At 39.7% G+C, this 27,878-nt stretch overlaps 2 protein-coding genes and 1 pseudogene across 2 annotated transcripts; all 3 read left to right on the top strand.

The window, feature by feature from the left end:
• The first annotated feature begins 5,515 nt into the window (after window positions 1-5,515).
• LOC101438832 (gamma-crystallin B) lies at window positions 5,516-7,537 on the top strand. Its single transcript, XM_004458148.2, has 3 exons — window positions 5,516-5,524; window positions 5,618-5,860; window positions 7,262-7,537. The coding sequence occupies exons 1-3, from the start codon at window positions 5,516-5,518 to the stop codon at window positions 7,535-7,537; spliced, it is 528 nt and encodes a 175-aa protein (XP_004458205.2).
• Window positions 7,538-13,271: 5,734 nt separating this feature from the next.
• On the top strand, window positions 13,272-14,825 carry LOC101438125 (gamma-crystallin C). Its single transcript, XM_004458146.2, has 3 exons — window positions 13,272-13,280; window positions 13,371-13,613; window positions 14,553-14,825. Exons 1-3 carry the CDS (start codon window positions 13,272-13,274, stop codon window positions 14,823-14,825), a joined length of 525 nt encoding a protein of 174 aa, XP_004458203.1.
• Window positions 14,826-16,492: 1,667 nt separating this feature from the next.
• Window positions 16,493-17,376, top strand: LOC101410875 (ER membrane protein complex subunit 2 pseudogene; annotated as a pseudogene).
• The last annotated feature ends 10,502 nt before the right edge of the window (window positions 17,377-27,878 follow it).

Consider the following 27,878-nt stretch of genomic DNA (forward strand, 5'->3'; position numbering starts at 1 on the left):
CTGCTGTCCTGGAAGTCTATACACATATAGACATGCTAGCCCTCACGGAAATGTTTTTTAAAGTGTGACATTGGGACTTGGCCCAGTGGTTAGGGCATCCATCTACCACATGGGAGGTCCGTGGTTCAAACCCCGGACCTCCTTGACCCGTGTGGAGCTGGCCCATGCGCAGTGCTGATGCGCGCAAGGAGTGCCCTGCCACGCAGGGGTGTCCCCCGCATAGGGGAGCCCCACGCGCAAGGAGTGCGCTCCACAAGGAGAGCCGCCCAGCGTGAAAGAAAGTGCAGCCTGCCCAGGAACGGCACCGCCCACACTTCCCGTGCCGCTGACGACAACAGAAGCGGACAAAGAAACAAGACGCAGCAAATAGACACCAAGAACAGACAACTGGGGGAGAAGGGTAATTAAATAAATAAATCTTTAAAAAAAAAAAAAGTGTGACATTGGACCTACTATGAGAAGTGTATAATTTAGGGAAGATACAAGATATGTACATTTGAAAAGATAACATCTAAAGCAAGTCATTAGTTTGTGGCAAGGCAGTTGGCTTAGGCCGTGGAACTAGATCGACTTGAGTTCATTTCCCAGTTCCTCCACTTTCTGACTTTATGGACCTTTCTGAATGTGTTTCTTCAGAGTGATCAGTACTGCCCTTAGACTTGGTCAAGCAAGGCCCCTGGCTTGGGCTGGGAGCTTTAGAGGGCCTTACTCTGGCTTACTCCAACTGCAGTCTTAGCCACAGGACAGAAGTCTATGGGGCCATGGGGACAACCCACACCTATCCCTCCAGATCCCACTCCTTATCACTAGGGCCACAGAATTCCTGCCATTTTGACCCAAACTTGCTTCCAAACACCCTGAAAATTTAGAAGGCAAAATGGGAAGAAGCTCTTCCTAATTAGCCCTCTGGGCTACCAAGATTTAAAACAAGTGTACCCACAGTTCTCAGTGGAATTGTGTTTACTCCTACTATTTCCCTACCTAACTATAAAAAGGCGTCAATAAAATAGTGACAGTGAGGATGGTTTTTCTGATTTGTTCTTGATTTATTGACTCCTTTTCCACAGTGCTTCAAAGACCTCCAAAGCATTTTAATAGAAAGCGTACACAGGTCTAATGTGATAAGAATAGAGGCAAGCATACAAAAACTTTCTTTGATGATATAGAAAAGGGGAAAGGGAGAAATCCTGCCAAATATATCTAAATTATTTATAAACGTTGGTATGTGCACACATGTGCACACACATGGAGCCTCTGTTAAGCTGCTGATGATCCTGGCTTCGGCACCTACAGTTCACCCACCACAGTGAGGTGGGTTTAGAACAGGAACTTGTCAATGAACTTACAGTAACATGTCCTTGAGAGAAGTTCCCTTATTGCTGTCATGTTCCATTGCAGATTACCTGTTGTAAGTGCATCAGCGACCAGTCCAATCTGCAGCCTACTTTAGCCATGGCAACTAAATGTATGCAGGAGGACAGCAAGAACCAGATGCTCAGCACTGGGGCAGGGGTCTTGACTATCAGCCGTGGATGGACTTTGATGATGCTATCCACTCTGACTGCACAATCTGCACATATCTTATTCCTCCTCTTTGCCTTTTGCTCAAGATCACACACAAACAGTAGTCATTATTTGATTGTGTAATCAAAATAACCAAACAAGTTCTATGTTAAATTAGATCAAGTGTTCCAAATATGAAATAATCCATTGGTCACATTTCATCTACAGACCATAAGCAAAAGTATAGAAACTATGACATCAAAGCCCAGAAACACAAACATACTTATTTGTGATAAATTTGTTTGCCTTTGCTGTACCATGGAATTCCATTAATATTGTCATCTTTATCATTTAATAAATACATACGATAAATTTTTACCATTGGTGTTACTTTAAATTTACCATGCATTTTCAAATCCTTTATCTCATTTGATTTTCATTATCATCCCTATTTTACAAATGGGGAAACTGAGGCTTGGTGAAGTCGAGTGACTTTCCAAAGATTACACAAGCAGTAATAGAAACTGGATATGTATAGCCATGTTCCTCTGAGTGTGTTTGCCACAAATAGTGCCTATTCAACAATTTTGTGGTGGCTTCTAGTACTACAAAGAAAAATCTTTAGAGGAAGAGTATGAAAGCAAGGCCACAGGCAGACAGATTAGGTGCTCAAGGGTGGCATCATTTGCAAGTGCTTGCTCCTTTATCAAGCAAGGGTGAAAGGACCCCTCATCCCTCCCTGATCCACTCCAGGCCTTGAGAAGGCTTGAGTGTAGGCCTCTGACTCAAGGTCCAGACTTTCCCATGATTTTGGAATCAAAAGGTGAGGCCAATTCTCTCACCAACCTCATGAACCAAACATATTTTATTTATAGGAATTTTATTTGCTTCCCACTGTGTCTTAATGTAATTGTCAGCTTTCTTCAGGGCTTCCCCTTGTTGTGCAAGGGGTTGGGACAAAATCTACAATGTGACATTGCATAGGTTAAGGAAAAGGCCAAGGTCAGCAAGTAGACCAGACCATACCTCATTGCATGGAGAATTGTGCCAGGGCCTGGATGTCTGCTGGCTATTATGTGAGTTCTGTTCCAATAGAGAAACCCCTACATACTATGGTTTCCCTTCTTATAGAGCAGCATGCATCAGTGGGAGGATACACGAGCTGCTCATATTGGAGGTATCAGCTATATACAAGAATTATCTGGGACTATCAGCAGTTCTGTACCTAGAAACTTTGGGACAGTTGGGATCCTTGGGGCTCATAGCATATTAGGACCCCTGCTGGGAAAGGAAGCCACCAGTGTTATGGGACCTGGAGAGAAAACAGCTATCTTATAGTATAAACAAACTGTGGTGAAATCTACAGCGATTACAGGCAATCCTGCTCTTTGAGTTACCATATGCATCAATGAGCCAGGTCAAAGGCAGGCTCTCTGATTTGTGTGATCTAAATGCTGGGCAAATTTTATCTTTAGTTAGAACTTTCTCAGTTAGAAAAGACCCTATAAAGCCACAAAAACTAGAGCAAGCATGACTAATTTCTTCTTCCTTCTTTTCTAGTTTCCATTAGATTCAGCCAGTTCCTATAGGAAAAGACTGTACCAGAAAGATCATGAGAGAGGCCTCATGTTGGCGATCGCTGGAGATGGATTCCACAACCAGAACAACCTCCCCTCAAGAACGTGCCCCATTCTGACCTGTAAAAGGCTTGGGATCTTCTATGAGATGCCCATCTGTAGGGGAGGCCATATCTCTCAGGGACCCCAAGAGAACAGACATTCCACCGTGGGGGGCGGGGGCGGTGTCAAATGCCAAAGTGGGCTCTGTAGTAAGAATCACAGAATGACGCTGGAATATGGTTAACCCTTAAATTTCTGCTATTTAGAAACAATAACATACTGACCTTATGTCCCTAACACAATCTAATTTATCTTTTATTTATATGATTAGTGGTCAGAACCAGAGATTGGGTGAAGTTTTGTATAACTTAAAGGATGTTTTTCTAGGGTCCTAAAAATATTTAAACATCATACCATGATAAAATATGCATAATTTTAATTCAGATTAATGCTCACAAGGTGATATTTCATCATTACTGGAGGTGAAATGGTATGGGATTCGGGTGGAAGGAAATGTAATTGCAGATGGAAGATCTCAGGAGTTTCAAGTTTGGAGGAAGTAGTAATTATAAGGACTGAATAATTGGAAGGCTGTTACTGGAGGCAATCAATGCATTTGAGAAAGTCAAATAAAGGGTAAAGGTGATTAATCATGAATACAAAGTAAACTATGAAAGCCAAACAGCTTTCTAGGCAGCATATAAAGAGCCTCTCGTCTCCTACAGCTGGAGGACAGAAAAAACCTGAGACTCACACCCAAAACTTCAACATATGGTAGCAGAGCTCCAAAGATTAAAAAATCAGCCCCAGTAAGTCTGTTACAGCACAGTCAGGCCTCTAATTGAGAAAGAGAGAGACTTTGAGACTCTGGATTGATACTTTCTAGAATCTTGAAATAGAACCACCACCACCACCCCCAAAAAAAACCACCAAAACCCCACAAACAAACAAATAAAACAAAACAAAAAAACAACAACAAAAGCCTGATGTCTGTCAAAGACAGCATTAGAACTAGAGCTAAGAAATGCCAGGTTATATGTGGGACCATGAGCTAAACAGAATATCAATTCTAAAGCCCTAAACACTTACAATAAGGGTTATGATGGATATGGGTTGATTGATAAGAGAGAGATGTAAAAATTATAGTAAATCTGAGTATCAGGCACATTTTTAGCCATGATTAAAATTGTGCCTCAGCTTCTTCATCTGTAAAACGAGGATAATTGTTCTTCCTACAACATCAGGTTGTTGTGAGGTTTCAGTGATTAAAGTAGGTAAAGAACGCAGAACAGTGCCTGGCACACACAGGACTGCCATTGGAGGTGGTGTAACCACAGTTTCAGTGGCAAATCTGTCCTGAAGCTTCTTTCCAACTCTTCTGCTGACGGCACATTTAGTGGCCATGATAATAGAAAACGTCTTTCACTTATTTAGTTCCCCCATTGTGCCTTAAATCCCATTTGTTAGAGACTCCTTTGGATTTTAAAATTATTCACATCTTAATGCCACTTAGTTTCCTCATCACCCTTGAGCAAGAATTTTAACCATGAAGAGGAAAAAGATATGTTAGGACTTTTGAAGGCAGGCAGGGATACCAAGGAGCAGGTAAGACTTTGGATGGCCATGAGCAGCTGGCAGCAGGAAGGATTTGGGTGTGCGGGGAGAGGTGGGAAAGTGAGGAGGGCCGCAAGGAGGCCTGCTTTCTTTCTGGTCAAAGACAAGTTCTGAAGGCCTACTGTATACTGACCCTCAGCTCCAGGGCTCAGAGACAGAAAAGAACAGAAGAGAAGCCCCAGCCTCCAGAAGCCTACAAGTTTCCGGTCAAGAAACCTTATCATTCAGCATAAGCCTCCAAATAACAAGACCATGGCCTGGGAATCTGGACTTTGTACTAAGCTTTATGCTTTTCAAAGCACTTTCACATTCTACTTCAACTCGATTACCTCTTCCTTCAGAATCAACATTATCTACATTCTGGTTTTTAAAAGTTGTATGTTGTTTTATTTTAAAGGACCAGTTCCTAAGCAGAAAACATGACTTAGTGTTACTACCTTTGAGGAGTCATTTAAACAGAATAGGCCATAAAATAAAGACATGGGAAGAGAATTCACTCATCTTTTTGCTCAACTAATAAAAACTTCATTTCAGCGGCAACAACAGCTTTATTGAGTTAGAACCCGAACCTACCAGAAAGAATGAGAGTCAACCACTTTCAGTTCGCCCCACTGACCAAAGTGGAGGTGGGGAGCTTGCAAATCCCCTTACTCACCAAAACGGGCCCCTTTTGTGTGATTTCCTGCGGAGTTAGCAGTTAGGGCTGGTATATATATATACGCGACACTCTCCTGTCCCACATAGAACGGAGAGAACACCTCCTGCTAACTCCCTCCAAAATGGGAAAGGTAAGTCCTAGGTAGCTGGTGCTCAACCTGTGCCCTGATGCAGCCCCTGGACGGAGCAATGCGCTCCAGCCTCTCACGTTTTCCATTTTGTAGATCACCTTCTACGAGGAGCGAGGCTTCCAGGGCCGCTGCTACGAGTGCAGCAGCGACTGCCCCAACCTGCAGCCCTACGTGAGCCGCTGCAACTCGGTGCGGGTGGACAGCGGCTGCTGGATGCTCTACGAGCGCGCCAACTACCAGGGCCACCAGTACTTCCTGCGCCGCGGCGAGTACCCCGACTACCAGCAGTGGATGGGCCTCAGCGACTCCATCCGCTCCTGCCGCCTCATCCCCCACGTGAGTGTGGCCTTGTCTTCGGGCCTCCTTGGGAATTAAAGCCATTTAAATATATCATTCGTAGACCACATAGTTCCAACTAAATAACAGAAAGATGCATTCCCAGGAGGATACCTCAGATGTGAAGCCGTTTTCCATTCTGTCCTGTAACCGTTAGTCCCATGTTCCCAGATTTTATGTCTTAAAGCTAACGCAAAAATTAAAAGACTAAAAGATTAACTAAGAAAATTCCGGACGTGGCAAACCTAAGTTACCATCTGCTGAAGTTGTAATTTCTTAAAAGTGGTCATACCAGGCCATTTCAACCCAGAAAGCAATATATCAAGATTTATAATTAGGGACTGCTAATATTTTTTGAATGTAACATTAAAAAAAAAAAAAAAGAAAGAGAGAAAAAGAAAAAAAGAAAAAAAAAGATTTCTAAATATAATCTGGGACTGTTTGATTTCTTAAAAAATGCTTTTGCTTGTTTTGTCTTATTTTCATGTTTGATTATTCTTCCTGGAGCATATAGTTTCTATGTATATGTATATGTATAGTTTCTAGTTCCAGTGTAGAGGTCAGAAGCAATTGGCTGGCTTAGAGGGCAGGAGAGGTCATAATCCAAAGCTGAAGTTTGAGATTCAGTATTTTCTGGGCAGTGATTGCAGAGTTCTTACAGGAGTGGAGTGTGGGAGGCATGAGACAGGTGTCATCAAAACAGAGCTTAATGAAGCTGATTCTTGCAGCTGAAGGAAAATCAATAAATTGAGGGCAGGAGACCAGAAAGGAAGCTCAAGAGTTGTATAGGTTGGAATCTGAAACTGAGGTTATGAAACCAAAAATAAAGAAAGCATATATTAATTTTACAAGGGCTTAATGCCCTGTCTCGTAGTGTACATGAAAATCTGGACATTAGTCTTATAGAAAACAGCTAAATGGTGATTCCTTTTAACAGAAGTAATGAATCCAATGGTACTTAGCTTTCTAATGATTGTCGCTTTTCTTCATTCAGAAGGAATTTCTCTAGTAAATCCTAAATTGACGCAATAAGTTTTATTTCAACCAAATATTAATAATTCACAGGGACCAGAAACTGGTGGATAAAATTTGATGGGCTGCTAGTCCTTGTTCTTAGCTATGCTGCTTAGATATGAGCTATTGGGGACAGAAATGTTTCTTAACTCTGCGACATGGCTGTTCTGGAAGCAAAACTGAACTCAGAGAACTTGTGGGTAGGAGTGGGTAGGGAGGTGCAGGGACTGGAACTTTACTTCTCTTTTTTTTCCAGTAACGTTTTCTTTTTATTAAACATTATTTAAATGTCCTTAATTTATTTAAATTAATTTATTACATTGATTTAAATTAATCCATTTAAATTTGGTGAAAATTAATCTTTAATTTCCGTTCTTTTTCTGTCAGCATTCTGGCCCCTATAGAATGAGGATCTATGAGAAAGACGACTTCAGAGGTCAAATATCGGAGACCACAGATGACTGCACCTCTCTTCAGGACCGCTTCCACCTCAATGAAATCCATTCCCTCAACGTCTTGGAGGGTTACTGGGTCCTCTACGAGATGCCCAGCTACAGGGGAAAGCAGTACCTGCTGAGGCCGGGCGAGTACAGGAGATACTTCGACTGGGGGGCCATGAACGCCAAAGTTGGTTCTTTTAGACGAGTCACGGATTTTTACTGAAGTAATTACATTCCCTATTTTTTTTTCCTGTAGAGTCCAATAAACTATCATCTTGAGTTTCTGGCAATAAGAGAGTCCTGCCTTTCTTTCACCTCAGTAAGCATAAATAGGCAATATGGCATTTGATCAAACATAATGACAGCATTTTTAACTTGAGAAGCAACTTATGAGGGGAATGAAGTTGAGGGTATTATTTCTAGCACTCTTTTAATGTCTAAGGCATGTAGGTGCAAAGAAAAGTTTGACTCAGTTGCACTAAAGCCATTTTTTGGTTAGTCCTATAAAGACATATTCAAAGCTACAATGATGAATTAGTACTTATTGAAACACCTCATATTTTTCCACCAGGTTATCACCACCATCTTCTCTATATAGTCCAAGTTTTAGTTCATGAGGAACATTGTTTGAGGCATCTATACTCTATCCTTAACTCCACAAACAAAACGACACTCTATTACTTGATGCATTCCTTATCCTTTTCCCCTTACTCCATTTCCAACACCATTTCTCCAGGAGATTTACAGTCCCAATATAATTTACTCTCTTTGCTATATGAGCTTTGAAGAAGAATTTCAGGATATTCACCAAAACTTTATGCACATTGTAGAAATTCAGCCTCATATAAGTTTAATAGGCAGTAAAGTATTATGACTATGCATAGAAAAAAATGCTAAATGAAAATATACTAAATGGAAAATAAAGAATTGAAGTCTTCCAGAGATATTCATTAGATTGTGTGTTTATTTTTAAAAAGGAATAAAGTAGCTAATAAAAATTGCATTATAATAAATTAAAGAAATTAAAAATAATACTGAGAAAACCGGCTTAGAGGTTAAAGAAGAGTTGTAGAAAGGCAAAGAATCCAGGAGTGAAGTCTGAACCCAAATTGTGTGCTGCAAAGCATTATGTTGGCTCTAGATAGATCCAGATTTGGCTGTATGCTATGTAGCAGTCAGTGCAAGAGGGAGACCACATCAGTTCCATGATTCACAGAGTCTACAAAAAAAATCATTTATTCAGGACAAGCCTAAGTATTCCTGATACTGAGGAATAGTACCATTAAGAGAAAATTTTCTTGTGCATTCTCATAAAAAGGATATTGAAGGAAGTGGATGTGGCTCAAGTGATTGGGCTCCTACCTACCACATGGGAGGGCTGTGGTTCAGTTCCCAATGCCTCCTAAAGAAGACAGTGAGCTGGCGCAATGGGCAGGCATGGCAAATTGATGTGACAAGATCATGCAACAAGAGACACAAAAGGAAAAACATAACAAGAGACACAACAAAGCAGGGAGTTGAAGTGGCTTAAGTGATTAGGTGCCTTCCTCCCACATTGGAGTTCCTAGATTCAGTTCCTGATGCCTAGTAAAGAAACAAGGAGGTTGAACAGACACAGCAAGTGCCAACAATGAGGGAGTGTAGAAGAGATAAATAAATAAAATAAATCTTAAAAAAATTTTTTTTAAAAAAAGGATATTACATAGACAACACCACCAATAACATCCTATAGTAATTAAATGGGATTCTTGGGGTTATTTCCTATTAACTTTCTCAGAGAAAGCTGGTTTCAAGTCAAAATTCATTTGATGTATCCCATTCTTTAAGATTCAAATGAAATTACTCAAATCTCATCTCACATAGGGTGGGACCCTTGTGTACCTGCTATAGATATATATATATATATATATATATGTGTGTGTGTGTGTATGTACATGTATATGTATATATATACCCAATGTCTCCTGTAATTCTGGAGAGGGGTTAAGTGGTATATGTGGTGCTGAATTGTACACTGCCTAGAAGGCATAAAATAACACAATTCAGTCATGGAAATTTTCCTGAAACTCCTGAACTGGAAATTGGAGTCTCCAATCGCTTTGATTAAGTCTTTGTTCTTGAAAATCAATTGCTTCCATCTCTGAGGTACAGACAAAGAGAATGGTATCCTCCCACTAATTCCAACAGAAAGAGAAAGTCAACAGGGTGGAACAGCTTGGGGGAAAGATTATGTCCAAATCAATCCTTACATCCATCGCTTACTCTTACCCTTCGTCCTCTCTCTAAAGTGAATACTGGGACTTCATAGAGGCAAAAGAGTCTGAGATGAAATCAGCCTCCAGAACTGGACTGGGAGGAAGGATGCTTCCACATCAAGATGAACCAACCACGCCAGACACCGCTGGTGTCAGCTACATGCCACACTACTCTACACATCCTACATACACCAGTAGTTCCTCTACACCCTGGTTTGTAAAACTAAGTCCACATTTAAAATCTTTTTCTTCCTTTCCCCTCCTCTGCTCTCTTTTAATCTAAAATGTTAAAAAAAAATTTTTTTTAAAAGGCCCACCAAGCAAAGGAACTGAAGTCGCAGTTATTGCATTAAAGAATGTCAAGAGCTGCTGTGTTGTTATGCCCTCAGAGAGTTCTCACTGTGGGTTCCCTCTCCAATTTCCCTGCCCTGCTATCAAGGATTAGGTCCTGATGTTAGTATTTGCTGTATTCACTCTGCTCCAGAACTTGGGAGTTCAAATCTTTTTCTCTGTAGATTCTTCAAAGCAAGAGTGACAACCACAACCACCTGTTGCTTAAACAAGAAGAGGTTTGCTTTTAACTCATGTCCTTCTACACATTGAAAATTGCAAATGCTAAACTTAGGTGTGAGTGTGTATACTTGAGTATGATGGGCATTTGAAATAGGCTTTGTGGACTGTTACAATGATGAGTTTCAGACTAGGTGATAACATCCATTCATTCATTCATTCATTCATTCATTCATTCATCATTCACCAGGCATTTTTTGAGTAACTTTTATGTACCAGTCCATTTTGCCAGTTAGTGTGATCACAAAATTGAAGATGGAATAGTTCCTGCCCTCATGGGGTGCCCCATCTATTTCCAGAGACTGACAAAACAAAGTAAATCTAAACAAAATAATTCTAGACAAAAATGTCTAGCCAAATTCTATGTAAACAAAATAATTAGATAAATGATAATTACCATTACAGTGGTAAGAACAAGATTTTGGGGAACCAAGGGACTAGTAATAAACTCAACCTGGAGGATTACGAAGGGTTCAAGAAAATCCTTACGAAAGGATTAGTACTTGAGCTGAGCCCTGAGGAAAGGATAAAATTTCACTGGGTGAAAAAACGTAGAGCTGATGTCTCAGTGAGAAGGATCCACATATCCAAAAACAAGAGAAGTGTGAAAATATCAACGTAATTTGGGAAACTACAAATTTCCCAGCAAATGTGATAGGACAGAAATCCTGGGAACTACTGGAAGATGTCAGGTCTGCTGTGTCATGCTAAGGAATCAGTACTTGATCCTGGAAGCAAATGAGTCAGCAAGGTGTTTCCAACAAGTGAGCAGCACAATTTAATGTGTTTTCATTCCAATCCCTCTGGCATCCCGGTGCCACACAGTTTAGAGAAAGGCAAGACTGGGCAGAGTCAGGAAGCTATGGAAAGTCTAGTGAGATACAATGAGACCCAAGTAAAGCAGTACCATGAGTGGTATGGAGAGTGACAGGAGACAGGAGACCTATCTGCAAAGACATATTAGGACTATACCATTCGGAGACTAAAGTTCGGTAATTGCATTTTCTGATCCCTTTATCTCTTTTCCTGTCTTACCAGCACTGTTATTTACGCGCTGGTATTTCTGCATCAATTCTTTCATTATGTGCATATGAAACTTTACAGAACAAAGAGAGCACTATAAACAGTGTTTCTGCCCTCACATTGAAGGAGAACATTAGTACATAGCTAATAAAGTGTTAGCCAGAGGAGTGATGTAACTCAGTGGTTTGAGTGCCTGCTTCCACGTATGAGGTCTTGGTGCCCCGCCACCCAGCAAAAAAAAAGTTACCTAGAGACAGCAGAAATGATGTTTTCCTTATCAAAAAGTGAAAGAATAAACCAAAGTAGTGTTTTTCAAAGTATGACCCAAGAACTATCTGCTGCTGGTTTAAAAACACAGATTGCTGAAGTCTTCTCCACATGGAATGCTGCAGAATCCTGCACAGGTGTTAGGCATTGTTATTTGCAAGTTTAACAAGCATTCTCCCAGGTAATTCTTATGTACCTACAGTTTGAGAACAACTGGACTAGAGGATTTCTAAAGTCCCTTCCAACTCTAGCATTTTGTGACCACAAAATAGTTTGATAGAGGAGAATTTTTTCAAGCAGTTTTGAGAGGATTGTTCTACATAGGCTAAAGTTATCCTTAATAATGCCACACTGTTACTAATAATGAACATTTACTGAGTGCTCATTTGTGCCAAGTATGTGCCAAGGACTTTATATACATAATTTCATTTATTCATGCCAAAGACCACCATCAAGAACACAGGTCAGGTCTGTCACTTGTTGTAATGAAGGAGAACACACACCACAGAAAAGCATGGAGTATCTCTGTAAGAGGGTGTTAGAAAGAACCTGTTATAGGATTTGGGCTTTGGTTGGGCAATTTAGTTGGGAAGGGGCTAAAAAAGTAGGGTTCTCTCTAGATTGGATGTTGTCAAAAAGTGGGATAATTTCATGACTGGGTGGGAGACTGGAATGAGGATAAATTATAATTAATTTTAAAAAGCAGCGCTAATTATTTTGAGAGATAGGGAATTTGGTATTTTGTGGGAGCGCCTTGTCTTTGTCTTTACACAAATTTATGAAGTGGCTCTTTTTTTTAAAGATTTATTTATCTCCCACCCGCTCCAGTTGTCTGTTCTCTGTGTCTATTTGCTGCGTGTTCTTTTGTCCACTTCTGTTGTTGTCAGTGGCACGGGAATCTGTGTTTCTTTTTGTTGCATCATCTTGCTTTGTCAGCTCTCCATGTGTGCGGCACCATTACTGGGCAGGCTAAACTTTCTTTCGCACTGGTGGCTCTCCCTACGGGCGCACTCATTGAGCGTGGGGCTCCCCTACATGGGGGACACCCCTGCGTGGCATGGAACTCCTTGACCGCATCAGCACTGCACGTGGGCCTGCTCCACAAGGGTCAAGGAGGCCTGGAGTTTGAACCACAGACCTCCCATGCGGTAGACGGACGCCCTAACCACTGGGCCAAGTCCACTTCCCTCCCTTGGTTCTTATGCAAGTTAATTAGCAGGTGATGATTCCATGCTTAAATGAAGTACATCCATCAAAGGGGATGTGAATAGCTATCTCTTGAGGCATCAGGTCAGGGCAGTCAAAATTAGCAAAGATCAGAATCTAGATTTGCATCCTGCACTGGCCTGGAAAATTGTGTAATGAAAGAAATTTTAAGATCGAGTAGCCTGTGTGGTCAAGGAAAATTAGTGCCTGTGACATTCTATGTCATCAGCAGCATCTCTGAAGCTGTGGGGGCACTTTTATAAAGACATGTGTTTTTCCCAGAAAATGCACAGAGCATGACTGAATCATATGTGTACAGACATGAATTTCAGGTCAAAAGTTCAGTCTGATGCGCTGGTAAATTCGGAAAACGCTAAGAATTCAAGTGAAAGCAACTCCAGGGACCCACCAGAACAGCACATTTCAAGAGAGCATTAGAATATACCAGAGAATGAGGGCAAAAGCTAGAGTTATTTCCACTGAATGCAGCATTTAAAGGGATCTGTAAAACCCCTTACTCACCATGGCAGGCCCCTTTTGTGTTGTTCTTGCCAACGCAGCAGCCGTCCTGCTATATTTATCCGTTGCCGCCACTGGCCGCATCACGCAGAACTCGCATCATCCTGTCAGCCAGGCATGGGAAAGGTGAGCAGAACACAAAGAAAAAGAAAAACCTGCCTCCATACAAGGTCTGTTGGGAGCAAATGATAGTAAGGAATTATTCTTTCTTTGCAGATCACCTTCTACGAGGAGCGGGGCTTCCAGGGCCGCAGCTACGAGTGCAGCAGCGACTGCCCCAACCTGCAGCCCTACGTGAGCCGCTGCAACTCGGTGCGTGTGGACAGCGGCTGCTGGATGCTCTACGAGCGCGCCAACTACCAGGGCCACCAGTACTTCCTGCGCCGCGGCGAGTACCCCGACTACCAGCAGTGGATGGGCCTCAGCGACTCCATCCGCTCCTGCTGTCTCATTCCGCAGGTGAGTTGGGCTTGATTTCAGCTATGGGGCCTGAGTGTCCCACCGTGTTTATGGTGGGGCTTAGAGCGAGGAGAAGTTTTCCTTTAAAAATCACCCAAGGCTCCTACCGAAGCACAGGTAGATAAATGCACAAAAACAGCAGAAAAGGTAAGAAAAAATTCACTTAGGGGAAGAGCCCTTTTTTATTTTTAATTTGTGCTACCCTTAATTAGATCAGTTAAACTTTGCCCATAATAAATGTAATATCCTAGTGGGATATAAAATAAAACTCGCAAATGGGGAATTGGTTAGGCATAAAAGGCAGTATCTCTAACTAGCTGATTTTTATCTGTAGTAAAAGAATTTATAATGAATGAATTAGGTTCCACTGTGCACTCATAAGAATTGACAACTATTGCTAATATAGGCTCTTCAAAGGTAGTGTCTAACTTTGGAAAAGATAATTTTTCTTAATTTGGAAAATCAGTTGGATTCTAATTCCACTGTTCAAACCAATTTTTCACTGAAGTATGAATTTTGAAATCCTACTTTAGGGGCAAATTCAATACTGATATATACATTTGTTATGTTTATTTTTAGGGAGATAATTACTCATAGTAAATACTAATCAAAATAAATTATTCAACTCTTTCTCAAACTATTGAGCAACTCAGGGAATTAGGGATCAAGATATTTGAGTTCTTGATGGATTCTAATTTGGAGTTCCAACGTCTTAAAAACCCCATCTTCTAGATAAGAAATAGGAAAATGAGTGTACAAGTATTTGTTAAAACCTACTAAAAGACAAATCCACACCAGCATTTACAGCAATCCCAGAATCTCCATTTTCACACTGAGAATCCCTTACCCCAACCAACCAAATTCGTCTGTTGTTTGGTTGCACAAATTCCGAAAGAGGCTCATTTTCTCTTCCCCCCTTTCTCTTTGTGGGCGGAGCAGGCAGCTTCCCACAGGTTGCGGCTGTACGAGAGAGACAACCACAAAGGCCTCATGATGGAGCTGAGCGAGGACTGCCCCAGCATCCAGGACCGCTTCCACCTCAGCGAGATCCACTCCTTCCACGTGCTGGAGGGCTGCTGGGTCCTCTACGAGATGCCCAGCTACTGCGGGCGCCAGTACCTGCTGAGGCCCCGTGAGTACAGGCGGTACCACGACTGGGGCGCCATGGATGCTAAGGCAGGCTCTTTGAGGAGAGTGGTGGATTTATACTAAAATAATTTAACACTACCATTTTCTCATTTTGGAACCTAATAAAGTATTTCGTCTGTATTGTTGGCAATTGCTGGCTTCTGTTTTCCTTTCCTTGTATGCAAATAAATTCACCTGTTAATTCTCTCCCTGAAAGGTTGAGGAGTGAATGAAGGGGCTGGGGACTCTGTTCAAAAAAAAAAAGAGCTTCCAGACAGAATGATTGAGTTTTGAATAAGGTTCAAGTGGGGGATGGAAGGAGCATACAGCCGATCCAGAGAGAAGAAGCAAAACAAATCTAGAGAGATGTGAGAGGGTGAGTGGTGAGAAGGGTGGCATTTAGCTGAGGGCTTTGAGGAACAACATTCCAGAGCTTCCTTTTGACCCAAGAGGTCTTTGGAAGCCGCAGGGCAGAGTCACAAATGAGTGGTCGAGGGGAAGCCCAAGCTGGCATATGTTCAAAGGATTGTAGCTTTGTTTACTTTCAAGCACAGTATTCTATCACTTAAGGCCACGGCTGCCATTGGCCCTTGGGACACCTCTGTACGAAGTTAGACTCTGCTCCTTCTTCTGACAGAGCTGCTGACAGGGTGCACTGCTTGGCCAGTACAACCTCTGGCCCGAAGGCTTCATGAGGTATAGAACTGCACAGCTGTAAACAGTGCCTAGTCGGTGCAAATAAATTAATGAGATGCACATTAATATTTAAACAGGCTTGTATAACATAATATACCACAAACATTAAAAGTCCTTTAACTGAAAAAAGAGGGCTCAAGTTTAAAGGCACAAGGAAGAAAACTATAATTTCTAGAGTCCTTTGACTGAACTAAAATCTGCTTGCCCAGAAGCAAAGCCCTGCAAATCAAATTTTTAAAAAGAAAAGCAATAGAAAAGCCTTTCATCAGTAGAGAATTAATTTATTTTTCACTTGCATATTCTCCTCTAAAGTGAAAGATACCCATGGTCTTACTACTTAACAAATTCTGTAAAGAAAGAACTGGAAGGGATCCTTCTGAGCCCACTCTTCAGAGGTAATCCCTGTGTACAGCTTGGTGGGCACCTTTTTGAAATTTTTTCTTCATTCTTGCAGAGATCTTGTGTAAGGCAAACTTTCATTTTTTGCTTTACAAAAATGGAATCATGTTATATGTATTAGTCTGCACCTTGCTTTTTAAATGTAAAATCATATGGGCATTTTTCTAGGTCAGTACCTTATTCTGTTTAATGGCTGCAATGCGTTCCATGGTGTTTGGAGGTCCTCTGGTTTAGTTCACCATTTTTCCATTGGTGGTTGGGTTTTTCCAATGGTGCTTTTACCAACAATGCTGCAAACAGTTTAATTGTCCATACATCTTTACCTAGACATGCCCTAATTTCTAGTGGATAGAGTCCTAGAAGTGAGACTGTCAACTTACAGTGTGAGCTTATTTTCTATTTTAGTAGATCCTGCCCAATTAATAGTCACTAGAGATACTAACTTTTTCAAGTTAGGACTTTGATTTTAATTGAGCACTTACCATGGGCCTGCCATAGGTAGCATTAGGGTATAAAAAAAGAGATTTAAAATGGAGTCGGGAGGTCATTCTGGAGATCACTCTTAAGTAAATAACAGCCAGATATCACAAACTGCCAAAGTATGCAAACCCTAAGCAGCAATGCTCCTCAAAACCCTAAGGAGATGTTCTGGGAAGATGTCTAAGATCTCAGAGCTTTATGATGTCACTTGGAAGAAATGCAAGATAAAATGAGAAAATGGATAGACAAAAACTCCCAAAATAGTGAGCAAATTGTGGAAGTTGGAGAGCAGTTAATTAATGAATATGCCTCTAAGCTTGGCTCCTATAAGAACAAGTGGTGAATCCTACCTTAGACTATGGTTGGGGTGACGTGGCATTGTTTGTCTGCAGGAATTGAAAAGGCAGTTCCCTGGCAGTCACAGAGTCAAGCAACTAACTGGAATGCGATTAGAACCCATGGAAAGATATGATAATGCCTAACAGCTTTATGACAGAATTTTACAAGAAGATCCAATTAATACTGTGGCAAGAGAGCTAAGAGCGCCATTTGAAAAAGTCCAGGGGAAAAATGTGGAGACCATTCGGGAGCTGAACGAGTATCTGGAATAATTGTTGGAGACCAATAAGCCTGGCATGAACTTGTAGAACTTTATATCAAGGAACATGACTATGCAAAGCAGCCTTTTGTCTAGAGGAGCTTATGGCCACTAATCCACACAATCACGTATACTGCCAGCAGTATGCTGAAGTTAAATTTACCCAGGCGTGGACTTGAAAACCTTGAACTTTCAAGAAAGTATTGAAGGCACAGGCATTGAAAACTGAACAACAGAAATATGAGAGCTTTGTCTGGGCTTCACATATCCACAAGTCATATTGCTTCTAACCCAAAAGCAAGTGCAAAATCAAAAAAGTACAACATGAAATATGCTTGTTGGGGAGCTAGTCATATAAACAGAGTTTATCAGTTTGCAGGTCAAAGTAAGGACATTAAATACTCTCTTAAAGCGGTTGAAGATATGTTGGAAACATTGCAGATCACCCAGTCTGAAGGATAAAAACTTGTTTTCATATTAGGTTTCACGGCTGCACAATTGAACTTATTGGCCTGTGTCTTTTTTTACTGCATGCCTAGTGCTGTTTATATACTCATTTTCTATTAATAAAGCAGTTGTAAAGAATATGTTTATATATACCTAAAAATGCCTTTTACTGCTAAGCAGGAAGATGGAGAAAATCAATGGAAGAGAGATTTTAAAAACTTATTGATTGTACATCAGTTTCTTCATATTACATATATATAGTAACAGTTTTTAAACCATAATCCGATGTAGAAATAACCTTGCTAAATAAAACATGATGATTTACTAAATTTGGGGAAAAAACACTAAGGACAACCAGATACCATAAACAAACCACAATATAAAGAACTCAATAAACTATTAACCTGGAGGGCATTTGGAGTACCCCAAATATTGACCAACTACAAAAACTTATCTAATCTTCTTTTCCTTTAAAAATCCTTGCCTGAAAATGCCACGATAGGACATGATTTGGGTTGCTGCCTGAATCTTTGATCACCAAATTGCAATTCTAAGACCGAAATAAATGTCTTTGCTACCTTGCAGTTTAGTTTGCTATTTCTCGCTTGACAGAGGTAAAAACAAAACAAAACTAAATAAAAACAAACAAAAAGCACTGTCTCTACCACTAAGGAACTCTGCATAGAAATAATAATAAATAATAATATGTAACCACTTTTTAAAATCAAGTACCTACCAAAGACCAAATAAAATATATGCAGTCACTTTTATTTATCAAATACGTTTACAAGTACTTGTACTTGTACAAGTACAAATACTTTTGCAGGTATCCCTATATATATTTGTAGGGGAAATAGAGAAGGCAATTTTTAAAAAACATATTTCCCATATTTTTTTTTTAAAGATTTCTTATTTATTTATTTATTTCCCCTCCCCCGTACCCCGGTTGTCTGTTCTCTGCACCTATTTGCTGCATCTTCTTTGTCCGCTTCTGTTGTTGTCAGCGGCATAGGAATCTGTTTCTTTTGGTTGCATCATCTTGTTGTGTCAGCTCTCCGTGTGGGCGGCACCATTCTTAGGCAGGCTGCACTTTCTTTCGCATTGGGTGGCTGTCCTTACTGGTTGCATTCCTTGCACGTGGGTCTCCCCTATGCAGGGGACACCCCTGCATGGCAGGGCACTCCTTGTGCGCATCTGGGCCAACTCCACTGCTTCTCATATATATTTTGGTCCCTTAACATTTTGGGGGGAAATCTCTTTTACACACATGTTTAATACTTGTGTGAAACATGTGTGAAAGTATTAAACACACATGTTTAATACTTTCTTACATGTCTGACCTTTCTGCAACACCTTTTATTTTCTACTTTGGAACAATTACTCCAATGAATACAGAGGTTTCTATGAATAGAATGCTCTGCCCTTGCCTTGAGAAGGTGGTGTATCCCAGAAGCAGCCAGTTCTGCTTTTGGCTGTGCTATAGGAGGCTACAGAAGACCTGGTCTCTGGGTTCCTTATCATTTCCACCTCCAGCTGACCTTCTTTCCCTTCTCTCCCGTCCTTTGCTATACCTCCATTCCTACTTCTTTATCCCTTTATCTCTTTCTTAAACCCATGGATCTTAGAGTATAGGCCAACTTAACCCTCCTATGTCCCTCCCACTTCTGAAATGATTCTAGGAAAGAGTTTTGAAGCATTATAACAAACAGAACCATCAAAAAAATACTCACCACATTTATTTCACATTCTTTTAATCAAGTGGTTCCCAATATTTTGGATATCCTGGTCCAGTTTTATTTAAATGGGGGCTGTCAAAGGATTGCCAATTTTTTATCTTACAAAGGACATTTAAAATTAAAAATAAATGTTTTCATTTGCTGGGCTCCTCAAACAACAAATACCATGAAATGGTTCAGCTTAAATAACAGGAATTTATTCACTCATGGTTTTGAGACTGGGAAAATGTCTAAATCAAGGCATCATCGAGATAATGCTTTCTCCCTCAAAGACTGTGAAGTTCTGGGACTGGCTGCTGGTGATCCTTGGTTCCTCTGTCACATGGCAAAGCACATGGTAGCATCTTCTGGTCTGTTACTGCTTTTCCAGTTTCCACTTCAGCTTCTTGCTTCCCGATGACTTTCTTTCTCCATCTGAATTTCATTCTGTTTATAAAGGACTACAGTAATAGTTTTAAGACCTATCAAGATTAAGTTGGACTACACCTTACCTGAAGCAGCCTCATTAAAAGGTCCTACTTACAATGGGTTCACACCTGCAGGAATGGATCAAATTTAAGAACATGTTTTCCTGGGGTACATATACCTTCAAACCACCACACATCATTTTATAAAAGAAAAGTGTTTACAAAAGGACATTTTAGAAGAATTGTGGGAACATGGCATCAGATTAGCAGATATGGCTCAGCTCTCTTACAAAAACAAAGGAGAAAGAGCCTAAAGCTGCCAGAGGGACCTGCTTTGGGGGCCATTAGACCAGGACAGTGTTTCACAATTCCTGGGAGGGTGAGGGACAGAGAGAGGAAGAAGCAGAAACAACAAACTGAGTTACTAAACTTCCCAGCCTCTAGGAAGGACTCCTCTCTCCCACCCCAAGATACTCAGTGGTGGGTTTCCGTTTCACATTAAAGCTGACTGAGATGGTAGCAGACGTCTTCCTCCCTGCCAGCTGTTACAAGGGAGAAGGGAGGGGGGAGTTTAGGGGCTTTTCTTCAGTGACTCTGGTCAGTGGAGCCCACTTTGAATCTCAGCTCTGGCCAGACTACAACAAAGGAATACCTAGAGAGAGAGAGACCTCTGTGGAAATGTGTGCCAACAAGCACCATCTGCTGGCCGGTCTGGACAGAAACTGCTTTTAGAGCTATCAGTACCCACCCCTGGGAGAAAGTCTGCACCCCATTTGTGAGTCCCTGGCAAGGTTTTTGGTAACTTCAGATGGGAAATTTTAAAGACTTAGGATATTTGATTTGTTCGTTAGCTGGGCCACCTCTTCCTATTTCCTAGTACGGCTTGTAATTTTTTGCTGATGTCTAAAAATCTGATATGTTGGTGAATTTACTCTAATGGGCAATTTCTCTCTTTTGCCTATTGTTATTATTATTTTTTTCATAGCTCTTTGATATAGGCAAGAGAGAGAACAAATCAAATATCATGAAGAAATTCAGAATTTAAGACAATTAATCCATGATAATCACAGAACTCTCCTAAATCACTTTAAAGAATTTTTTTAAAAAATGACTAAAGAGATTAAGGCTATTAAAAAGACCCTAGGTAAATATAAAGAACAATTTGAAAATCTGCAAAGAAAGGTAACAGATCTTGTGGGAATGAAAGACACAATGAATGAGATTAAAAATACAGGCTATTAAGAGCAGATTTGAACTGCTTGAAGACAGATTTAGTGATTTTGAAGACAGAACTTCTGTATGGAAAAGACAGGAGAACAGAAAGAGAAGAAAATGGAGAAAATGAAACAGGGTGTCAGGGAATTGAATGACAACACAAAATGCAGAAACATATACATTATCAGCATTCTGGAAGGAAAAGAAAATGGAAAAAGGGCAGAAAGAATATTTGAGAAAATAATGACTGAAAACTTCCCTACTTTTATGAAAGACATAGATATCAAAGTCCGAGAAGGACAGCACACCCCAATCAGAATAAACACGAATAGACCTACCCTGAGACATCTACTACTCAGAATGACAAACATCAGAGATACAGAGAAGATTTTGAAAGCAGCAGGAGAAAAGCAAAACATCACACACAAGGGAAAGTCAATAAGATTAAGTGCTGACCTCTCATCAGAAACCATGCAGGAGAGAAGAAAATGGTATGGTGTATTGAAGGTACTGAAAGAGAAAAACTGCCAGCCAAGAATTCTGTATCTGGCAAAGTTGTCCTTCAAAAACAAAGTGGAGTTCAAAGTCTTCACAGATAATCAAAAACTGAAAGAATATGTTATCAAAAGATGAGAATTACAAGGAATACTAAAGGGAGTGCTGCAGCCTGAAAGGAAAAAACAAGGGTGAGACACTTGGAGAAGAGTATAGAAATGAAGAATATAAGAAAGGGTAAAAAAATTGACTATAGTATGATACAATAACTGAAAGCCAAAGGTCAAGATGGATGAATTAAATAATGCCTTTACAGTTATAACACTGAATGTTAATGGCTTGAACTCCCTAATCAAAAGATATAGAATGATAGAATGGATTAAAAAATATGACTCATCTATATGTTGTCTATAAGAGACTCACCTCAGATGTAAAGGCACAATTAGGTTAAAAGTGTAAGGTTAAAAAAGATATTCCATGTAAAGAGTAACCAAGAAGGAGCTAGAGTAGCAATACTAATATGGACAAAATAGATTTTAAATACAAAACTGTTTAAGGGATGATGAAGGTCATTATATGTTAATAAAAGAAGTATTCAACAAGAAGAAATAACTATACTTAATATTTATGCACCTAACCTCAGTGCCTCAAGATACATGAGACACACACTGGCAAAGTTGAAGGGAGAAATAGATGTCTCTACAATAATAGTTGGAGACTTCAATACAACACTCTCAGTATTGGATAGAACAGCTGGACAGAGGATAAATAAAGAAATAGAGAGCTTATATAATATGTTAAATGAACTAGACCTAAAAGACATCTACAGAGCACTGCACTCCAAAACAGCAGGATATACATTGTTTTTGAGTGTTCATTGATCCTTCTCCAAGATAGACCATATGTTGGGTCACAAGACAAGTCTCAGTAAATTTTAAAATATTGAAATTATGCAAAACACCTCCTCTGATCATAACAGATTGAAGCTGGAAATCAATAATGGACAGAAAAAGGGAAAATTCATAAATACTTGGAGATTAAATAACACACTCTTAAACAACCAGTTGGTCAAAGGAAAAACTGCAAGAGAATTCAGCAAATACCTTGAGATGAATGAAAATGAGAACACAACATATCAAAACCTATGAGACACTGCAAAGGTGCAAAGAGGGAAATTTATAGCCCTCAATGCTTATGTTAAAAAAGAAGAAAGAGCTAAAATAGATTATCTAAATGCACACCTGGAAGAACTAGAAAAAAGAACACCAAACTAATCCCAAACCAAGCTGAAAGAAAGAAATGGTAAAGATCAGAGCAGAAATCAATGAAATTGAGAACAAAAAAACAACAAAGAGAATCAACAAAACCAAAAGTTGCTTCTTTGAGAAGATAAACAAAATCAACAAACCCTTAACTAGACTGACAAAGGACAAAACAGAGAAGAAACAAATAGATAGTATCAGAAATGAGAGAGAGGATATTACCACTGACCCCATAGAAATAAGGGAGATCATAAGAGGACACCATGAACAACTTACGTGAAGAACCAGACAATGTAGAAGAGATGGACAAATTCCTGGAAACACATGAACCACCTACACTGACTTTAGAAGAAACACAAGATCTCAACAAACCAGTCACATGTGAAGAGATTAAAACAGTCATGAAAAATCTCCCAAACCACTCTCTAAATCAAACTCAGCATATAAATGTATTACCTTCCCCCCAGTGTGGGACATGACTCCTGGGGTAAGCCTCCCTGGTGCTGAGGGATTACTACCAAACATCTGCTGGTGATGCAACTAGAAAAAGACCTTGAATAAAAGGGGGAAATGATAAAGACAAATGAGTTAACATGGCTAAGAGACTTAAAATAAGTTAAGAAGTCATCAGAAGGGTCATGCTTATGCATGTCTCAGCAGGATCTCAGAGATGGCCAAGAGAGATACAACCCCAGGTAGTGGCACTCCTGAGAGCTATGGAGACACTGAGGTCCTACAGTCATGGCAGATGGTTCTGGAGTTTGGTGCCTTGCCAGTGGGCCCTACTTTGGAATTGGTGCTCCTGAGTGTGATGGAGTTGGACTCAGGTGTGACTTCTCTACACATACCTCTTCTGTCCCTTTTATTGAACCTGTGGTTGGTGTATGTGCAGGAGACTTGAATCTCTGGGCTGTCCATGTGCCAGCTGGGCCCTGAGCCTTAGCAGTGTTGCAGCACCTACTCTCCAGTTCATTGGACTTACCCAGGTCAGCTGATAGGGAGGTGAGGATGGACAACCACCACACAAAGGAACCAAGAGAGTCCATAGCTGTGGGAAGGAGAGTCCCATCCACCAGCCATGTGGGATTGAAGCCTCCTCTCAATTGAGAGGTGGAGTGGGCATCACCATCCCAGGCCCTCGGGATGGAGGAATAAAATATGGTTTAAGTGGATTTACTGGTATTCTACTATAGAATTATTGTGACTCTAGCAATGGAAGGAATTTTATCATTGATGTTGAGACAGTGGCCATGGGAGTTACTGAAGGCAGAGAGAGGGAAAAGGAGGTGTGATATGGGAGCATTTTCGGGACTTGGAGTTGTCCTGAATGATATTGCAGGGACAGATGCAGGACATTACAGACTAGGAGAGAGTGTAAACTATAACCCATGCTGTGTAGCAGTGCTCCAAAATATATTCATTAAATGCAATGAATATACCACACTAATGAAAGAAGTTGTTGATGTGGGAAAAGTGGAGGGTATGCGGAGTGGGGCATATGGGAGTTTCTTATATTTTTTAATGTAACATTTTGTGTGATCTATGTATCTTTTAAAAATAAAAAATACATATATTTAAAAACAAACAAACCAACAAAAAACCCCCCAAATATGAAAAGCCTGGGACCAGATGGCCTCACAGGTGAATTCTACAAATCATTCAAGGATGAACTAATACTGATCTTGCTCAAGCTCTTCCAAAAACTCGAACAGAAAAGAATACTACCGAACTCATTCTATGACGTCAACATCACCTCAATACCAAAACCAGATAAAGATACTATGAAAAAAAGAAAATTACAGACCAACTCTAACAACTATAGACATAAAAATCCTCAACAAAATACTTGCAAACAGAATTCAAAGTATATTAAAAGAATTATACACGATGGTCAAGTGGGTTTTACCCCAGATATGCAAGAGTGGTTCAACACGAGAAAATCAATTAGTGTAATAAACCACATTGATAAACTGAAGAAGAAAAATCACATGATCCTCTCGACTGATGCAGAAAAGGCATTTGACAAAATACAGCACCCTTTCTTGATAAAAAACACTCCAAAAGATAGGAATAGAAAGAAGCTTTCTCAATCTGGTAAACTGCATATATGAAAAATCTTCAGCTAGCATTGTACTCAATGGTAAAAGACTGAAAGCTTTCCCGCTGAGATCAGGAACAAGACAAGGATGCCCACTGTTACCATTATTAATCAATAATGTGACAGAAGTTCCTAGGTAGAGCAATTAGGCTAGACAATTAGGCTAGTCAAAGAAATAAAAGGCATCCAGTCAGGAAAGGAAGAACTATCACTGTTCAGTGCGGACATGATTCTATAGTTGAAAAATTGACAACAAAGCTACTAGAATTAATAGATGTTTTCAGCAAAATAATGGGATACAAGGTTAACACAAAAGTCAACAGTGTTTCTATACACTACTGATGTGCAATCTGAGGAGGAATTCAGAAAAAAAATTCCATTTGTAATAATGACTAAAACAATCAAATATTTAGGAATAAACTTAACCAAGGACATAAAGGACCTGTATTCAGAAAACTACAAAACATTGCTAAAAGAAGTGTGGACTACAATGTGGACCACTGTCCATGTGGTGCAGCGGTGCTCCAGAATGTATTCACCAGGTGCAGTGGATGTGCCATGATGATGGAAGAGGTTGTTGCTGTGAGAGAGGTGGGGTGAGTGGGGTGGGGGGTATATGGGGACCTCATATTTTTTTAATGTAACTTTTAAAAGAAAATAAAGAAGGAAAAAAAAGCATTGCTAAAAGAAATCAAAGAAGACTTAAATAAATGGAAGGATACTCTGTGTTCATAGATTAGAATACTAAATATCATTAAGATGTCAGTTCTACCAAAACTGATTTACCAATTCAATGCAATCCAAACAGCCTTTTTTGCAGAAATCGAAAAGCCAATAATCGAATTTATTTGGAAGGTAAGGAACCCCAAATAGCAAAACAAAGTCTTAAAAAAGAAGAATGGAGTTAGAGGACTCTCACTTCCCGAATTTAAAGCATATTACTTTAATGCAAAAACAGCATGGTACTGACATAAGGGTCAACAGATTGACCAATGGAACTGAACTGAGAACTCAGAAATTGACTCACATCTACAATTAAGTGATTTTTGACAAAGCTGTTAAAAGCTGTACCAGAACAGTCTATTCAACAAATGGTGCTGGGATAATGAACTGGATAACCATATCCAAAAGAAAGAAAAAATAACTCAAAATGGACCAAGGACTTAAATACAAAAACAACAATCATAAAACTCCTAGGAGAATATGTAGGAAAACAGCTTCAAGATATTGTGGTGGGCATTAGTTCCTTAAACCTTACGCCCAAAGCACAAGCAACAAAAGGAAAAATAGGTAAATGGGACCTCCTCAAAATTCAACACTTTTGCACTTCAAAGGACTTTGTCAAAAGGATGAAAAGGCAGCCATGTCCATGGGAGAAAATATCTTACATTTGCATATCTGATAAGGGTTTAATAGCCATGATATACAAGGAGATCATACAACTCAACAATAAAAATACAAAGTATCCAATTAAAAAGTGGGCAAAAGACTTGAAAAGACAACTGTCCAAAAAAGAAACACAAATGGTGAAAAAATACATGAAAAAATGTTCAACATCACTAGCAATTAGGGAAATGCAAATCAAAGCTACAATGAGATATCATTTCACACCTATTAGACTGGCCACTATTAAAAAGTGGGAAAACCGTAAATGTTGGAGAGGATTTGGAGAGATGGGAACGCTTATTCACTGTTGGTGAGAATAACGAGTGGTACAGCCATTGTGGAGAACTGTTTGGCAGTTCCTATGGAAGTTGAATATAGATTTGCCACGTGACCTGGCAATACCATGCTAGGTATATACCCAGAAGAACTGAGAGCGGTGACACGAATAGATATCTGCACACTAATGTTCACAGCAGCATTATTCATAATAGCCAAAAGTTGGAAACAACTCAAGCGTCCATCAACTGATGAATGGATAAACGAATTGTGGAGTACATACATGATGAAATATTACGCAGCAGTACGAAATGAAGTCGTGAAACATACGACAACATGGATGAACCTGGAGGACATCGAGTGAAGCAAGCCAGACACGAAAGGAAAAATACTGTAAGATTGCCCTATTTTGAACAGAATATATTATGTGAAATAAAAATATATTTTTTGAAATATGAATATGGGTAGAACTGCAAAAATAAGACCATTTTTTCTTGAAGCTGAATAAACGTAAGTTAAAACTACACAATGTTAATATCAGACAAAAAAATCCCCATATTATACTAAGTGAAGAAGGCTTGATACAGAGCACTACATATTGTATGATTCCGTTTACATAAAAAGTAAATATAAATTCATTCATAAAGATGAAAGGAGATTAGTTGTTATGTAGATCTGAGGAAGGTATGCTGAGGGGTTTGGAGTCTTCGTTTTTGGAGTAATGAAGTTATTCTAAAATTTTTAAGATGATGAATGTACAATATTGTGATTACACTAAAAGCCATTGATTATACATTTTGGATAGAATAGCCAGAAACAGCAGTTATGTACAGTGGGGAAAATATAGAGAAATTGTGAGGTAAGGAATTTTCTCATTTTTTTTGTTTATTATTATTATTGAAATATCGAAAATGCTCTAATAATGATTGAAGTGATGATTACACAACTATGTGGTTATAGCAAATACCATTGATTGTTCACCTTGGATGAATTGTATGCTTTATTAATATGTATCAATAAAATTGATTTTTTTAAAAAAGGACATTTTAATCCTCTCAAATAAAAAGTTCCTAATAAAGTTTGCAGAATAGTTGAAAACTTTGCTAGGATGGATAGTTTTTTTGTCTTTTTTTTTCATTTGGCAAAAAACAATAGTAACTGAGCAGAGTCTGAAAACCCTTGGTTAGCATTTGCAGCTCATTGTCTTCAGGGTCTAGGGAGGTAGTGAGTAAGTGGGCAAACAATCCCCTTCAAGACAACAGGGAGTGATGGGTTTTACAGTGATTGTGGCAACTGTATGTGCCTCATCCTAAAGCATTACAAAAGCATTGCGCCCTGGCTTAAGCAGGATTCTCACATTCCTAGCAGGAAAGCTGGGGAGAGCCACCAGCAATTGACCTCAATGTAATTACTTACAAATTCTCTCCCCCCATGAAATGCCTTGGCACCATGTAAATCCAAGAGCCCTACCATGAACCTGGAGAAGAGCAGAAACCCCAACAATGACAAAAGTTAAACTTTCCTTCCATCCCAGGGCAAAGAGGGCTTAGATTAAAAAAATATTTAGGAAATGAAGGGGTATTTCTTAGACACTTCATTTTATAGACAGACACTACATGAGCTACACAAATTATTTACCCTG

Source organism: Dasypus novemcinctus, chromosome 7 (genome assembly GCF_030445035.2).
Source record: "Dasypus novemcinctus isolate mDasNov1 chromosome 7, mDasNov1.1.hap2, whole genome shotgun sequence".
Classification (NCBI taxonomy): domain Eukaryota; kingdom Metazoa; phylum Chordata; class Mammalia; order Cingulata; family Dasypodidae; genus Dasypus; species Dasypus novemcinctus.